At 39.4% G+C, this 18,767-nt stretch overlaps 1 protein-coding gene across 1 annotated transcript in view; it reads right to left on the reverse strand.

The window, feature by feature from the left end:
* Window positions 1-255: 255 nt before the first annotated feature.
* Window positions 256-18,767, reverse strand: part of PCDH15 (protocadherin related 15) — a 448,489-nt gene continuing 429,977 nt past the window's right edge. The window contains exons 32-37 of the mRNA XM_074924175.1: window positions 11,021-11,042; window positions 9,424-9,462; window positions 8,138-8,211; window positions 7,176-7,308; window positions 4,951-6,408; window positions 256-1,880 (exon numbers count right to left, since the gene is read on the reverse strand). Coding sequence (XP_074780276.1) covers window positions 1,326-1,880; window positions 4,951-6,408; window positions 7,176-7,308; window positions 8,138-8,211; window positions 9,424-9,462; window positions 11,021-11,042 — 2,281 coding nt within the window. The 3' untranslated portion in view covers window positions 256-1,325. The remainder of the gene's footprint in view (window positions 1,881-4,950; window positions 6,409-7,175; window positions 7,309-8,137; window positions 8,212-9,423; window positions 9,463-11,020; window positions 11,043-18,767) is intronic.

An 18,767-nucleotide genomic window follows, 5' to 3' on the forward strand; every position in this document is an offset into this window, starting at 1 on the left:
CTCCTGTCTTTTAGGTATTGGTGAGTATGAACAGTGGCATTTCTCAGCTCATTCATTATTCAAGTTGTAACACAACACACTCACTCCTTTGAGGTACAATTATAAGCAAGGGTCAAAATTTATGTAGTGTATTTTACAAGTAATGCTTACTTAAAGTTTTTGAAACAATTCTGTGTGTGTGTTCTGACACCCTTTGCCCTTCACAGACCCGTTTATGCATATTAGCCTCATAAAATATTAACTTTTTATCCTCTTCACCATGATCCATTTGTCTTTTCAGCAGGTTTATGTTGAACACTATTGGAGTGGAATGGTGATTGTACCATTTAACCCAACAGTTAGCTGGGCTTGAAAACGTAACCATCCCCTTCCTATTAATTACTCTTTAATGCCTATTTCTATCACACAGACTTGTGTATCATCCTGGTTTATTTCAGAGAAATATAGCCATAGGATGACAATTACTGATGGAGCATAAAAACCAGAGCTAAAGACCGTATAAAGAAGAAAACAGAACTGATCTGGGAAGAGATGAAAAGATGAAAAATTGTCTAGAGAAGAAAATTGGAATGAGCTAATTTACAAAAGAAAATGAACAAACCACGGCCAGGTAACTCTGAATAAGATTAATTGCTACACATTTCCTTCCTCTTTGTAATTTTTATCTTATTTAATCTTCTTTTCCACTTTTCTGTGTAACACTGCTATACTCTTGTAAACTCCGATTCCAGTCTTAAATAAGTTTGTTAGCTGGGTGCTGAGCTAGATCCTCTGTTTGCATAACCTGGGTATATCACTATCGACTTTGGTATTGTTACTCAAATTTAAGCCAGCCGAGGATTTGCTCCATTGACTTTCATGGATTTATTTTTAATTTATTACTCTGAGTTCAGAATCAAGAGCTCTGGATATAAATCTTGAACATAAATAGACAATTTCCAAATCTAAACAGTATAGCCACAAGTACCATACAGAAAAACAAGCTAGGCATGTATAGAACTGTCTGAAAAGTTAACCAAATGTTGTTGTGCATTTATTAGTATTTTACTGTTTATTAAACAATAAATCAAGATCAAAAAAACCCTAATTAATTTAAGTGAAGTATTGTTTAGTGAAATGGGAGCCTGTCAAAATAGTTGTTGGGGAGGACAATTAATTGGTACAAATGTGAGTGCAAATTTTGTTTTTAAACTTTTAAAGCGTGTCGTTTGTAGTATACAACGTATGTGCACAATACAAATTTCATACATTTTCCGTAGTGACAATAAAAAGCGCAGTTTATTATAAACTGAAGTAAAAATAAAAATAATAATAAAAAAAAAAAATCACAGTTTTGTCATTGGTATGTGAAGGTTGTTCCAAGGGCCCATCCAGAGCTCCTCTTCATCTGACTGTGTGTGTTCACTGTGCGACTCCAAGGGCTCTTTGACATCCTCGTTATCAACAACCGATGCTTGCTCTTCTGTGCTTTTCATTTTGGAGCCCCCTGGCTTTGTTACTATATTTTCAGCCCCTATAGTAGAGGAAGCAAATGAGACACTGCAAGGTCTTGTGTTCATTTTATCACTAGAAGATGGTCCCTTTGACAACGTGTTCAGTGGGACATTCTCCTCGTGTGTCACTGCAAGCTTGTCCAGTTTCTTGAATTGTTTCCCCAGCCTCACTGGAGATGTGACTTTTAAATTATTACCAAGGCAAACACGACGGGTTCTGACAACAGAGCCATTCTGTGCAATGTAGATGTTACCGTTGATGTTGTTCTGAATATTTGGGTTATTGAGACGATGCCTCTGGCTGGAATCAGGAGCGCTGTCTTCTCCAGTGGAGCTGGTCTCATATTCTGGGTCAACTATCAACTTGATCCTTTTCTTTCTTGCCCACTGTTTGACAATAAATAGAAATGTTGTTAAATCTCAGTACTATTTCTTACATTTTTCTGACCTTTTTCTATCTGTTATTTATCTTATGTTTTATCTAGACACTCATACGAATTCTCATTAACTTGGTCTTTTGTACCCTTCCTCTTAGGATGTACACAGATATTTCTTAATAGGGGCACATGGTTGTGTGCCCCCATCATATATACCTAATGCTCAGACGTGTAAACAATTATTTGTATTAAAAAGTTTGAAGACAGATAAATTTTAGTTCATGAACTGCATAATGTGAGTCAGATAGTACATAAAAACTGTAATGTTTTTCTTCAGGTTTGGAAAATAGTGAGAAATTTGGGTTGGTGGTGGGTTTTTTTGCTAAAGGTGCATTCTTCTGTGCTCCTGTTAAGTTGAAGTGTACCATCTTTGGACAATTTTGAGCATGGAGACACTACTTTCTGAAAGAAAACTTCTGTAAATCATGATATTGGTAAGCCAGTCATATTTTGACAAAGCGATGTCTCTGTCTTACAAAGAGAGGTGAAAACCTACTAGATTAATAACCCCTTCTAACAGAAACTGGAAGGCACTGATGATGAACCCACGTGTAAATTAAACTACTGTACTAATGGGCAAATGCTAGGAAGTCCTTAGAAGTTTTCTTCCAGAGTATTACTAAATTGTAAATTCAGTGCGGAAACGGCATAGCTCAGGTCTGGTTTACATGCATAACATGTCAAGCAGGAAAGATCTCAGGACCCACATAAGTGAAATTCTCAGGCACAACATTGTCAAAATTGACTGGTTAAAAACCCCCCAGCTTGATATAAGGGTTTGTACCAGTTCCGATCTAGTGGAATCAATGGAGATGCTTTGCTATTACATGGAAGATGGTGGAGAAATGAGACTTCAGATTCTATATAATTTCTGGTTTTGAAGAGTTAATGTAAACAACTTCCATGTTGCTGTGACTTTGTACTAATAGTGATTACAGAAAACCCATTATTTATTTTAATTTATAATTGATCTTTTTAAAATAAATGCCTCATTGTAGTACCCTGAAACAAGGTACTATCATTCTTGAATTAATAATGAAAACACTGTTATGTCACTAAAGTAGCAGATACCATCAGAGTTAACTCCCACTGCAGTACATACACATGCACACAAGAAAAAACAGCTTTTAGAAAAAGAAAATCATGCAAGGTATAAACAGGTGGTGATTACTCTTAAGCTTTTGAGAAGTTACACTTCGTATAAATTATTTAGATGCCTATATTCTTTTGTTCCTGATAAAGACATACAATTTTCTTCACACAGATATACTCAGATGGATGAAAAGACTGAGTGGTTTAAAAGGCATTAGAACTTGGTGTGCAGCTACAACTTTGTGCTATATGGGAATACAAAAAAAGTAAGTGATCATAAATCTAGTTCACATTTCAACTGGAATTAAAGACTGTAGTTGCAAAGTTATTATCATGCTTTGCAACACCAAATTGTCCTGACAGGGTAACTCCACGGACGGCTCAAGTATCTTAAAAATTCAAACATTTTTCTCTCCCTGTCGAACAGTGACTCCTGGCAGAGCTTTGGTGCATACAGCAGAACTTGTACTAGCTCTCAAGAGCTCACTCACAAGACTAACCCAATACTGGCCCAAAGCTTTAATTTTATTTACGCTTCTTATGGCTTATCGATAAATCTGGTGGTTGAGAAACCGCTCTGTGGCTTTTGATACAAGGCAAATAAAGTACAGATAGTTTGTGTATATGCAGAGCTTGCAGACTCTGTGTTGGCAGCATGGACAAGAGCTCTGTGAGGAGGTACATCACGCAGAACTTGCTTCTTACATGAAAACACAAAGTCCACTTGTGCTGTCAATAACAGAAGTCTCTCCTGCTCCACCACGCTCACTCTGAGCAGAACTGTGCTAAGGAAAGTGTTACAAGATTTCTCTACTGAATGACACCAGATATTAGAGGTTATTGAATTTTAAAAGGCAGATACCAAAATATAGAACATAGGTGATGGTTACTTTCAGCAATACTTTGCTGTTACGCATCTCAAACTTTTAAATAGATGTTTAAAAAAGAATTAAAATCACTGTATTGTTAGCTGGGAATGGCAGAAGCTGGAAAATGTAATCCATTTCCTTTGCTGACCAAGCTCACTTTGTACACCTGCCTCTGCATTCCTGTCTTGTACATCACTGATACCTGAATCCCATGATCAGAAAACAGTTTAATCCCAGCTCTACTAGTAATACTGTTTCGGGAGTGTTGCTCTGCTGCAATTTCAGTTGTCCTCCCCGCAAACAGGGCTAATGTTTATAACAGAGAACTCATTTGAAGGTTAGAAAATGTTGTACGGTAGGGAAACATAAGGTGAAACATGTATGACTTCTAAGTCTTTTCATCCTCCTCAGCATTCCTGATCTTCACTGAATTTCATGTTTTGCCCCTTTTCCTTCCTGCAGTGTTCCATTTTGTGGTAGACATAACCTGCATGAACATAGGGCCCTTAATAGGTTTGCCATCAGGTTCGTCAAGCTATCCGTCAGCTCATGAAAAGTGCATTGTTGCTTTGCTTCACAATGTGCACAGTACAGAAAAAGGTTAAACTTAAGAATCGACACAATGCCTCTTTTACTACATTATTGAAATTAGCAGTGAAAAGAAGTATTCCTTCCTGCCATTGCTCAGTGAAAATTAATCTTTCTATGCCCACCACTAAGTATACCTGAATAGTCTCTCAGAGGAATTATATTAGTTTGGTTTTCTACAGTTCTATCCTTAAGACAGCATATGGGGTTCAAACGCTGAAGCAATAAGCTTTGACATTTTCTTTTTGTCTGTCTCTAGTCAAGAGTGTAATGCTTAGGAAAGACCACACAGAGGGCACAGCAAACAAGATCACTCCTTACTGCAAAACATCCACCTACTGTCACTCCTTTTTAAAAGGATGTAGAATCACCAGCAGTCTCTGACTCCGTCATGGCAGTATCCAGAGTCTCATCTGACTGAGACTGACCATTTTCTCGGGATGTCTTTTTTCTTATTTTCTTTCTTTTCGTGTTGGTGTCAGAACTTTGATTCTCAGTATCAGGGGAAGTAGCAGTTTTACCAGAAGCAGCACTAGCTGCGCTTTTTGTCCCCCTGGTACCTTTGGAAGTAACACTGATTTCACTTTCTAGGCAGGAAGATTCGTTCTTATCGATAGTTTCCTCCCTGTCACTAGCATCTGTATCAACCTCTTCTGCGCTTTCATCGATGCTATCCTCACCATTATTAGCTGATTTTCCTTTCTTGCCTTTTCCAGCAGCAGCAGTTTTTGCATTGGCAGATGTTTCAGAAACTACCTTATTTGATTTATCTGCTGTCTCATCGGGGCTTGCGCTGGCTTGTTCCACATCCACTTGTTCATCTTCTTCTGACACCTCTTCTATCGTGTCTTCTATTTCAAGGCTGGCAGAGGAAGTTTTGCTCTTATAGGTGGACCCTGAAGTTCTCCTGTAGCTCGTGTCCCTGTCACTACCTGATGCAGTAGAGCTAATACTTGATTTCTGGCTGGATCGCCTCGCTCTGCCACGAGAACTACCTCCCCCACTTTTTGTACTGGACCTTTCAGTGCTTCTTCTACTGCTGGACTCACTACTCCCTGATTTGCTGTATGAACTTCGTGTAGATGAGCTATGTGACAGGCTACCATCTTCATCACTGTCAGAGTCTTCTTCATCGTCATCCTCTTCAGATGAGTCCTCCTCCGATTCACTGCTAGAGCTGGATCCAGAGTCGTCATCAGAATCCCCCAAATCTTCATCTGAGTCCACAGTACTTTCAGTAGCTTCATCTTGGTCCAGAGTTACTTTCAAGTAGTCTTTATCTTCTGACTCCGAGCCAGAGCTACTACTCTTCACGGATGATTCATCTGAAGCATATTTTCTTCTCTTCTTTTTCTTCTTCTCATAATCACTATCCTCGTGCTCACTCTCTGCTGTGATACTTATTGAAACTCCTGATTTTGTTTCATCTCGTTCATATTCTTCCTCTCCTTTTTCTCCTGCATGCACTAAATCTTTGCTAATAGGCTCCTGAAATTTTCTGGAGACACTAATGCGTTTTAAGACATGATTTAGTTTTTGCATCGAAGGTCTGTCATCTGTTGATTTCTGGAAGTAACTTCCCCTGATAACCATGCTTTTCTCACCGTCGGCTTGGCGAGCTGACATCAATTTGGCATAACTGGAATCTTTCCTACCGCCTTTCACTTTCTGCAGAATCATCGGGAATATCTTTGCTTTCTTCCATGGAGAACGAGCAGACTCAGTTCTTCCTACTGGTTTGCGAGCACTGACTGCTACGCGACTTAAATGCATCACTGCTTTTAGTTTCCTTTTTCCCTGGCTGGTCCTATATGTTCTTCCAGAAACATGTCTTAGATCCATCCCACCACCTAAAGGTCTACCTTCTATTTGAGCCCCTGCTCTCTGGCTTATACCACTGCTTGAAGGACCTCTGCCTTGACTCATCCCCTGCAAATTATGAAAATGGAACTTGATTACAATTTGAAGATAGCTATTGTGAAAGCTCGTACCCTAAAATAAGTCAGCAGGAACAAATGCAACAATTTTTCCCAGTATCAGCATTAACTTACCTGTTTTAGAATAGCTTTTTACCAAAGTTATGGGGAAAGTTTTGCTTCTAGAATAGGCTGCATGTGCACAACTACCTTACTCTGCAACAGGGAAAAATACTGGCTCAGAAATGTTATCTCTTCTCAGCTAATTAAAACCCATGTGATGGATTAAGAATCTAGTACTTCTGAGAATTATATTTTTTTAAAAAGGAACATTTACATCAACTTTTTTTCTTGCTGCCAATGACATTTTAGAATTTCTTTACATCCAGTTATGAACTTTACAATAAATGAGTGTATATGACTTCTTTTCTCAATGGAAAATCACCAGTTATAGGCTGAGTGTTAGTAATATCCCATCTGGTTAATAATATAAAATAGAATTACCTAAGGCTGTGTGGATTTTAATTTGAACTAGATATCTACATTGAGATAGATGTGGATATTGAAAGAAACTTTGCAGTTCCTTTTTCTTTCTAGAAAGAATCTCTGACCCACACTTCACCAGTCATCAGAAATGCAAACAATGATTAGCATCAGAATGGCTCCTTATTTGGTCTATACAGAACGCAATATTCTAATCAATTACAAAACACATCTGACAAGGCTTAATGGTCCTTCATCTTGTTGCAGAGACAGAATCATCACACCAGAGACGCTTACCTCTTCTGCTGTCGGCCCATGCGGGCTATAGTAGTAGCCACCATCACTCTCCACCACGACTTCCCCATACTCATCGTACATCCCTGAAGGAGACAGCAAGCGGCGACGGCTCCCATACTGAGGCAGTTCGTACCTGCCAAAAACACCAGCATCTTTTCATAACGTGCACCAGTGTGTTCACGTGTGTCTCCACACAGCAACAAAGGCACTCGCTCACATCCCAAAAGGACAAGAATTCCTTTGCTCTCTTTCTACCTTTGAGAAGATTATTATTCTTTTTTCCTCAGTGGTAACACAAAACCTCTTCCTACTGCAACTGGCCACGTGCCCGTTACAACTGGAGGGCGACCCGAATTGTGAGGTCTCTGGGATCAGTCAAGAATCCCCAAAGTGCAATGACCTTTCCGAGTAGCTGATTTTTGGGGTGATCTTTTTTATTATTAGGGAATGAAAGAGCAGGTTCCCTGGCATCAGTTCTGAAGAGTCCCTGCAAGCCTGTAGGAACAGCAATAATCCCTGAAGTGCTTGCAGTCAGAAGGGCATTGTCAGAACAAAGCAGCAGGATGTTTTTCTAGGTAAATATGAAAAGCCAGATGCTGCCTGGGAGCTGTGAGCAGAAAGTATCAGTCACTGAATGCAGGCTGGTGAGCCACAAAAGGGGAGGAGATGATGGAAATTAATTTCCAAGACAGCAGAAATATGCAAATAAAAAAGTGAATATAAAACCAGCATGATAGATGGGGTATACACCCTGCAAGTGTAATAATTAGATTCCTAAAGAAGCAGGAACGCCCCCTTAACTTTTAAAAAGCATTTTGTTGTCAGCGCACACCTTCATGGACACAAAGATTAAAGTAATCCTGAAGTGAAGGTAAAGCTCCAGATTAGATGTTGTAATAGTAAACATCACCAACCTGAAAAGGCAGCGTTTTCAGAAATATATATGAAAAACGAAAATGTACCCATGCTCATAACTGTAGTAATCCTGCCCATAGTATTCCTGCCCTGGATCAATTCCAGATTCCATACTTAACTCCTGTCAAAAAAGAAACACTGAATGAATGCAAACAGTTATACACAGTAAAGACTGATGAAAAAGGCAGAAAGAACAGTACCTTAAAGTACAAACAAGCAAAATAAAAAATGATAATAATTTGATGGACATTGACATCTGTCGAGAACCATACTGAGAAGCCAGCAGGAGCTTTAAATGACCCCTTCCCTGCTGTATTCCCTGGGAGCAACTGTTCTAAGTCAGCTAAATGCAGACGCTGTGCTGGTGTGGAACACTTGCACTTACCCTGTCCAAAAACCTCATTCAGTAAACCGGACTTACAAATATACCGTGCCTCTCTCAAAGGAAGAAGCTGTGTTGAAAGATTAGGGCTCCTTTACTTATGCTTTTTGTCAGGTCTCTGTTTTAAATGTTTTCTCAACCATCAGTAATCATGAGCAGCATTCGACTAAGCTAAGTACTTTATCCTACAGAAGTTTCAGTGTGTCCTTAAGCTCCTTGCAGACACCAGTATTAGGCTGCTCTGTGGAACAGCTCTGAACTGCAGAGCACCAAGGGCTTGGGTTTTGGCAAGGGATGGCATGTCATCTCTCTCTCACAGCTTCCTAGAGGTTTTTCTCCCATCCAATGAATTTAAAGTTGTGTCAGAGCATCTCATTGTAATTACTTATGTAATGACTGCAGAAACGATCACCATTCTTACCACAAAAACACCATCGATAGCAATGTCTCACAAAAGCTACATTTGCTCTATTGCTTATTCTGGAAATGGCATTGGGTCTAAAAGATCTGACATTGAAATTACTGGGTTTATAATCCAGAGCACTGCAGAGCCTTTCACTTTTCTTTACCTTGGCAGGCCAACAGCTTAGTTCATCTCTAGGTACAATAATTACTTATCAGTTGACTGACATCTGAAAAAATAGATTGTGGTTGGACAGCGATGAAATTATTCTGTCTGAGAGTCTGGACACAAAACCAGGAAAGTGTTCAGTTTGTGTGATGAAGTCCATGGGAGCAACTAAAAGATGCTTAAGTGGAAAATACCAAGATGAAGTAAATTTAAAGTATCAAATTAAAACAACATAAATGGGGTAACATTGTCAGGACTTTCCTTTTCATCTAAAAGAGTTCAGGGAAAAACATTACCTAAGACAGACAAGTTTTTATTAGGAAATTATGTAAAAGCCATTAAAAATTATAGAATAACTAAGAAATGAAAAATAGCAGTACCTCTGGTCTGAGAAGAGAAGGTCTCAGCAACTGCTGTTGCTACAAAAGAAAATTAGAACAGAGTTAATTAGGCAGCAAAAATTAAAGCGCAGGTCATTTGTGTCTGAGTTAAGACCGGAAAGATATCCTAAAACCAGAGGTCCTTGAGAGCATTTTGTATGGCAGTCACCTGGATACTTCCATACTCAGTGCGGAGTAGAACCCTGATAACCACCTAATGTTGTAAAATCACTTTACAGTCTGCTATTTCTTTGGCCTAAAACAGAATCAAATTCCCAGTCTATGTGGTGATTCTCTAAATTATTTAACTCAAGAACTTTTGTCAGACCCCAAGAGAACCGTTGCGTGGTGTATGCTGAAGACAGCAGGGAGACAATGGCAGACAAAAAATTATTCACAACAGGTAGAAAGCAAATCTATTGGAATTTGCAGTAAAGTCTGGGATTCAGCTATTAAAAACCTGCATTGGTATGATTTATTCTCCAAGATTCTACTGCAATACCATCACTTTAATTCTCTATATTTAGATACCTCTGTGGCTTTTAACTACCTCACAACCACAAATAGTCTTTAATTCACAATACCAGTATGACAATGAAGGATTATCTCTCTTGTTTTCTCTACAGCTTATGTGTGATTTCATTCTGTGTGCAGCATGCAGTGAGAAAAGCATGCTGACATGAGGGAGGCTGCATGGAGGGGGCCAACAGGATGACATGGCTCCTCCCAGGTGTCTCACAGCTAAACACGGGTCATTTCTGGTAGTTGTGTTGTTAATTACTCTGTAGCTCCAGTTTTCTGCAAATGACAGACCGATGCCCATCACTTGTTGTCCATAATTTAGGATCAGATTTACTCAGGAAAATCAGTTCCATTGTCCCCACACTGTTCCCAAGACTTGGTGGTGCTATCTCAGCCAAGTTGCACAGTCAAAATGAAACCCTGAGAAATGGGCAAGTTCTGTATCTGAATTAAGAGACACAAATCAGTTCTGCAAAGGGAAGAAAAATCACAGCAGAACAACAGAAAGCTTGCCATTTGTAAACCACTACTGAGTAAGGAGCAGGAGGCTCCAGACGCACACCTTAAGATTAGGAAAAACCGATCCAGCTCTCAGTTAAGTATCAGTCTTTATGACAGAAATGCATTTTGGAGAACTTTCCAATTATCACGTGAGTTTGTTCAGATTTCTGAAGAAAACTCTCAGTGTTATTCATTGCCGGAGGAAAAGATGCTGCAAGAACAACTGAGTCCACTGCTTTGCCAAGAAGCTCTGTTTAGTCCTGTACCCGGCCCCTGACAGCAGGCAGCAGCAGGTGATCGTGCGTGCCATAAGAAAACACACCAAGCACCGAGGGAATTCCCTGGTAAGCCTTTTTTGGCAGTTTTTCAAGGAGCAGACTCCTTGCCTGGAGGTTATGTCTGTGCCATGCTGGTTGCTAGCCCCCTGAGAACCTATGCCTTGTGAACTTTTTGAGTCACTTTATAATTCTGGCTTCTGAAACACCCAATAGCAATGACTTTCACAACATAGGCTGTATAGGTAAAGTATGCTGATTTAATTAATATTTAAATCATAATTGGGGAACAGCCTTACCTCTTGCTGTGCATATCCTCGCCTAGGAGTCAGAAAAAGAAAAAAAGATATTAGTATACTTCTGTGGGACTATTTAAAGATGCAAATTGCCATTCTTTCTGGGGAGAGGTGAAAAGATAATGTAATTAGAAATATTACTAGCAAGAAAAGAAATACATATCTACAATACAAAATATGTTTTTCTTTAGATTTGCTCTGGACGTACGAATCATTGCATGAGAAAGGCTACTGGATCTTTGGGATCTTTTCTTGCTTTAATTTGCAAATGAATGAGAAGAAGTCCCCAGTCCCCAGACGCCAGAGAGCCAGTGCACCCAGTGGAACTCGGCAAAGAGAAAGGGGGTGAATGCTGTGTTTGGCTTTCCTTGCGTTTCCCTAGGAGACGTCCTGCCCAGTTCAGCACCTCTGCGGTCTCGGAGACCTACAGGGAGCAGCTACAAAGAGACTCTGTTATTTCTGCTTATGGTTCTGCGTCTGCTTAAGCAGTGAAACAGTTCCTCTTCTACTTACGGACTTCCAGTACCCACTCAGGACTTGCTAAAAATTGGCCTGGAGCTTTGATTACTAATTTCTTGTAACAACATTCTTATTAAAATTAAATATTTCCTAACATTTTTCTCAGCAGGGGGGGAGTTAAATTATTTTTGCTATATATGATTATTCTGCCACAGGCTTTGTGCTTTTGATCTCACTGGAAATTTTTTTTTGTTGTTTTAATTCATCTTCTTGGAGCCATTCATATGCATGACAAATGCACCTATGTCTACCACAAGTTCTCTATTTTCACATTTTGTGCCAGAAAATTAAAATAATTTAGACAAAACTAGGGAACGGTCTTAGCATTATTATTAAGGATAAGCCTTGATTTTTTTTTTTTTTAAGAAAAAAAGGGTAAATGCTCAAAATTATCTTGATCTTAACTCAGTACACATACATCAGTCTAGGAAAAGTCTTTAATTACACCCAAGTAAATAATAAAGAACAGAGTAGAAGTCCTTTTAATTCTTTAATATCACCATCTATAAAAGTTGCCATTAATATTCAGCACATGGAATTGATTATCAGCATTAAATTAATGCTGTTGCCCATCTAATATAAAACTAATGAACAACTGAAATGAAGATTTATCATCAAAAGATGATCTGTGACTTTTCAAAGCCCACTTGAGGACTACTGTATTTAGTTTCCATATCGCCTACAACAATCTTCAGATAAGGAGGATAAGTAAGCCTATTACTCTTAATTCTTCTCAAATAGTCACTATATTGCAGATTAAAAGCATAAGTAATTCTAATTAAATTTGGAATTCAACTTTCTTCAAAATAACACCACACTGTGCTTTTTATGCTGATACTTTTCTTATAGTTTGCTGTGGCTATGATTAGAAGAAAAAAAAAGCCCCCAAAAGACAAAAAATACCCATTCACTCAATACAGCACAAGGATCTAGTCTGTCAAAACAACATAATGTGTTTCCAGGAAGGAATTAAAGCTCTCCAGAGAGGGAGGAATTGCTTCTGGATAAACATTATCAGCCAGACTTCACTGTGGTCAGTCAGAGAGAAATCTTCAATGCAAAATAGAAAGCAAGGACATAGTGCCTATGATGATGGTAGGATAATATGACATCTGGGATACACTGCTGGTACTTAACGTGGAAGATAAAACAAGAATGAACTTACATGTACAAAATGTGCCAACCTTTCACAGGTCTGTATTGCTGACATAGGTTAAAGGAACCGTGATTTGCCTAAAGCAACAGTTTTCCCAATTACTGGCATCCCAACAGGCTTTTGCCATTTAATCTGTTTTCATCTTAAAAACAAAAGCATCATAAACCTCAAATACTACAGATACTGTTCAGAGGCGGCAACTGTTTATCAGTTTGTCCTGACTCTTAAAATGGAGGTTTCCTGCAGTTCGTAACTGGAACTGTGGAGAGAGACTCTAGAAGGGAGATGAGTAAGGATACGCTACTGCTTGATTTCAGCTTTGTGAACGCGTTTGCAAAGAAACTCTCTCCACTGACGCAACCTCTGCTCCTGCTCAGAACTCAGCCCAGTCAAGCAGCTGATGAAAAGGATGAGAGGTATATCCAGGGTTGCATCTGACCCTAATTAACCAAATCAGACAACCTGAAGAAGAGTCAATAAGCTTATATATGCTCAACTTCTTATCCACTCCTATATTGGTTATAATAATTTGTCGTGCTGCAGAACCGCAGCATCCAGACATCTCAGTGGGACAGATCTCCCTAGGTTAACTTAAAATAACATGCTACGGGTACAGTTTCTTCTCTGGTCTAACAGAATGATTTCCTTAACAAAGGCTATTCAAAAAAACAGCAGGAGAAAAAAGGTTGCATTAATTCCAGACAAAATGAAACTAGGTTTTGTTAAACTTTCCAACTTAATAAAGGTTTCCAGAATGGAAAGTAGGTGTTCCTCATTAGTGAAGAGCTGATTACCATGACCCCCACAGACTCTTCTGAGACGGATGAAACGAAATATTTAAAAAGGAGCTCCTGTGTGATTGTCCGTTCTTTCTGCTTGAGGAATGCCACAAATAGTTGTAGCCGAATAAAAGCTTTGGAGTTTATGCTGTGAATTACTGAACACCTGCAGCTTTGCTGTGTGACACTAGACACTGCAAAATTAGGTCACATTTGTCTAATATTTCACTAGTGATGTAATGAACTTCACAAAAGCATCTATTATGGGTCTACAAGCTCTAAAGTGGGATTTGCTTAAATTCAAATCTCTGTCTTAGGGTCGATCCACTCTGACCATGCTCAGCATAGTAGTTTCTTGTGCACGTCTCTGCAGACTTTCCTCTGTCCCACTGTCTCCACACCTGGCCCAGGGCTGATGCAGAGAAGCAAGTAAACACGTAAGCCATCTTCCAACTCTGGCTCTTAAACCTTAAAACTTTCTCTAATAGCTGCTGAACTTTGACAATTTGCTGCTGGTGCTGCAGTTGGGCCAACTCTTGGAGAATTTATCATCATTGGCAGGTATCCTACATGTGTGCATCTTGTAAATTATACAGATTCTGTTACAGCAAAAGTGCTGTGATCGCTAATCATTCCCCTCACACACTTAGTTACTATATGTGTCTTGAAACTACAGTCTAGCTCAACGAGAGTTTTAAGTAAAGAAAAATTCTAATGTATCAACAAATCTTGTGTGATGGTGTTAATGGAGTTTGGCTCTGGGACAAAGAAAGAGAAACTACCTTCAGCAGTTTCTGACAGAATCATCCATACATGTCCTCATTGCAGATTTAAAATAAAAGAGAAAAGAGAAAAAGCCAGGGACCATGGAAATGCTGAGTATCTCTAGACAGGCTGATAAATAAATAATTACCTTTTTGCTCAGAATTACATTTGATACAGAACTGAGGTTTTAGTTTTTCTTCATTATGTAATATCCTCCTTTCCCAATATGTTTTTTAAAATTATCATAGTAAACACAAATATGTTGAATTTTGGTAAAATACTAAAAGGAAACTTGCAAGTTGATCCAAACTAACATTCATTTAAATGCCAAACCTGCTTTTACTTACCATTTTTTCAAAGGACAAACAAATTTACTATAATTGACATATTAATGTAAAGGTCTCATTTGGATGACTGTGAGCAAAAAAGCCAGTAATTAAATCCATATTACATGGATTTTTACAAGTAATTGAAAAATCTTCACTTGGTGATACTAATCAGAGTGACTTTATTACAATTCAAGATAAGTGAGATGTTTCAGCTGTAAAGCTCATGGCAAACTAGCATGAAAGTTAAGAGAGACACCAACAACATGCACATGCAAAATAAAAACCAAACAAATGCTTTGTACATTAAAGAAATTTACAAAATAAAAACTTTTAACATGCAGGTACAATACAAAAAATGCAATGGAAGGCAGAACATAGGTAACAGGAGGAAAGACGGACGGTTTTTACTGACAGATCAAGACAAACCCATTTTGACTTGAGATGCAAACGTGGGCTGAAAGCAAGCACGCCAGTGTAGCAGAGCACAGCATCATCTCCCACCGCTTCACCACAATACCTCTGGCTCACTATTGCCGAGCCTGCTTACTACCATTACTTGCTTTCTTTGACATCTGATATTTGACAATAAGATTCCTCCCAGGTGATACATTTTATGGGCAAAGCAAGAGGTTCTAATTACAGCTGCAGAAAAATTGCTCTGCTTATTGCTATTACCTACAGTGAAGGCTGCTTAACATAAAGCAGTATCAAGCCCTCTGCTGTCTATGACCAATCCTTGGGTAAAAATGGGCAGTTTTCCCCAAGAATTTTTGGTAAACAGACTAAGAACCAGCATCATAGAACAGTAAGATGTAGTTCTGAGAAAACAACTTGTAGAATTATTATACATCACAAATTTCCGAGTGAACAGGAAAGACAATGTCTCTCAATTTGGGATCAGGACTGCATAAGCAGTGACACACAGTAGAGAAAGGGAAAAAGTCTGAATTTCTAGAGTCTGAGGCAGATACCATGTGCTGCATTTGAGTCACCTCACTCAAAATGTTACATGCAGAAAACATCCAACCGTAAATATTACAGTGCTGTCGACTGAGATGGAAAGCGTTTCTCAAGCTCCTCTACAACACAGCTCAAGTTGCCGTTCTGCTGGTTGTGCTCAGCCACAGCTTCTGAAGTTGGCAGCTCTGGCGTTGCAACTGGTTTGAGCTTAGAAACATGCTTGGGCAGAACGTGGTTTTTGTCTATTTGGCTGTACATGTTGGCCACAGACCTTTCGATCGCGGCTATATTCTGAATGTTTTTAAGAATACCTTTGAGCTCCCTACGGGGAGGAGTCTCTGGCACTGTGGCCGGTGGCGGTACAGCTGGCTGTTTGGCAGGGGATTTTGAATGCTTGGCAGGAGAGAGGTGCTGGGTGATAAGAGGAGATGAAGAAGAAGAAAGACAAACTGTGGGCAGGGGCGGAGGATGTGGTGGCAACAGAGGAGGGCATGGAAGTGGTGGTGGAGGTGGAGGTGGCAGTAGTGGAGGAGGGGGTGGGGGAATTTTAGGTGGATCTGGAATGCTTTCTATAACTTCTTTGGTCTGAGGAGCTAGAAAACTTTGGCAATCTGTATTCTTTATCCTAAAAGACGGAGGAGTTGGTTTGTGAGTTGGAGGAGGAGAAAGTTCTTCAGGATAGTCGTGGTGAGTGATGATTACAGAGGGGACCGCAGAGGCCTCTGGTTCAGCTACTTCAGCACAAGGTGTTTGAGAGGACAGAGGAGAGCGAAGGCAAGGAGAAGCAACAGCAATTTTAGAAGACTGCTCTAGCGTGTTCTCTCCTTCCTGGAAACAGATGCTGTGTGCTGACGATCGGATGGATTTCACATCAGGAGATTTCACTTGCTTCATTTCCTGCAAAGCCTGCTGCTCAAACTGTCTTGCCTTCTCTTTTACAGTTAACCTGGGGCCACTTATTGTTTGCAACAGTGGGCTGCTAATATCAACACTGCTACGCTGATTTTCAGTTCCTTCAATCTCTGCTTTGAGTCTCTCCTGTTGCCACCGAATAGAGTCCGTGATAACGGTCCTACTTGGAGAACCAGGCGTGTGTCTCTTAGCAATGTGAGCTGGTACCGTCCACGCACGGTGACTGCCTCCCAAAGAGGCATCTCTCAAGACTAGTCCTGACGGAGAAAGAGTGTCTAGAGTATCGTTTCTTTTCCGTAGAAACCCAGAAGCAGCAGGACTTTGAGTGACACTTTCCACATATAATGGGTTTTGAGTAGTTAATGGGTTCTCGTCAGATAAAAAAGTAATGTTACTTGAAGATTTGGGGAGATTATTGTTCAATGATCCATTGATATTAGATTGCTTGTGAGCCTCAATAGCACGGGAAGCAAAGCTGCTTATAACTCTCTGACGGTCTCCTTCTTCTAAGACTGACTTTTTTCCCCTGCTTTGTTGGAAATGGTAGAGAAGAAAAAGACTTGAAAGAAAAGAAGATAATCACATGTGAGGAAACATGCATGGACATAGACACATATGAGAGAGAAAAGAAGAACTTATGATATGAATCAGAGCCATTAAATTACTTCTAGCAAACTACAACTATCCAACAGAAAGACCACATTTACGGGACTACTGGGCAAGACATTTACTTTTACATCTTCTTTAAGGGAGAAGGACTTGAGGAGGAAGAAAAATTAAAACAAGTTTTCAGCTACTTAGCAAGTTCAAAAATAAGTTTATATCTTCTTAAAACCCCCCCTTTGGATTTCAAAAGTACCAGTCAATGTTGTACCCTATCTCTACAGTGACCAAAAATGTCAAAACATCAGTGCTATGTAGTTATGTGATACAATTTCTCTGTGAGATAATATGGACTCATGGTGTGCATAGTGTGTGATGTGTAACTGTGTTTACATCATTCAAATGGCAGTGGCACTGTGCCGTACTGTGCACAGCCAACACAGAATATTCACAGGGATTTTTACATTAAACCTATTCCGTAATAATTGTGCATCAAACCTCTGCTATTCTATAGAACATGCTGTTCTGTGTATGATTAGGCAGTCTTTAAGTGTCCCTGCATTGCCTTTCAAGGACTGGACATAGGTCACACACAAAATTAGAGCTGTGGTTCAAGCCAGCTGTGAGCTGCAGGAGGAGTCAGGGGTGGACCCGGGCACCCCTGAAGCACAGACCTGTAGAGTCTCTGTGAGGAAGCCAGTGGGAGCTGAAGCCAGTCAGTGAGATGCATGTCAGACTCAGACCCTTCTCCTCACACTGATTCTTAAAGAAGTTGGGCATTGTTCCTTGTATTTATGCTACACATCTTGACTCAGAAGTATCAATACATGTATGAATTTCATCTCTGTACCACATTAAACAAAATGAAAAATCCCTGCAGCTGGATTACACTGAATGCCTACACCAAAAGCAGGAGGTCTCACATTTTTCTGGAATTCGTCGAGCACCCCTAGTGCCTTGTTAACCTGCCTTCCTCAAAGATTTTTAATACCACAAAATTCTGACCAGATTTTAAGATAAACAGTATTTCAAAATCAATATCCCCAGACTGCCTACTAGAAAAATGTGCCCTTAGAGCCCTATTTTAAATAATGATCACCTGAGGCTGAAAATAAATTTATTTCCCCCCAACCTGTGACAAATTTAAGATATTGGCCAATGTCAGAGAGCGCTAAAAACAAAACCCCTATCCTTTCAAAGAGAGGATCACCCTCATCAGCAACAAGATAGAATCAAAATGCATTTCCATTGCTGTCAGGTACAAATTTTTTGTAACTAAACAGACTTGCTGTCTAGCATGGGGATGCAAAGAAAAAAAAACCAAACCCCAAACAAAAAAAGCAGTCTTAAAAAGAGCACCTACTCTAAAAAGCTCTCTGAAATATTAAATATATCTGTAAGACATCTGTGAGAACATGATGGCCTAAGGGAACATTATGGTAGAAATAAAGACTAAATTCCAATTCTGTACAACTCACAGCTTCACTGCTTCTGCTTAATGCTGGTACTCCACACTTTGAATGCCATACTTCAAACCTTGTTTTCTGCAGTTAAGCAACTGCAGCTGAAGTATAGAACGAGTATCAATGACATCTACACACACAAATCAAAACACTATCCTTAGTGACTTAGAGCTGTCCAACATTTTCACAAAACCTTCTGTGCTAAAATTTCTAAGTCATGTCTCTACCAAAATTTGCGTAATATTCTTTAGAATTTAGATTAAA

Source organism: Athene noctua, chromosome 21 (assembly GCF_965140245.1).
Source record: "Athene noctua chromosome 21, bAthNoc1.hap1.1, whole genome shotgun sequence".
Lineage (NCBI taxonomy): Eukaryota > Metazoa > Chordata > Aves > Strigiformes > Strigidae > Athene > Athene noctua.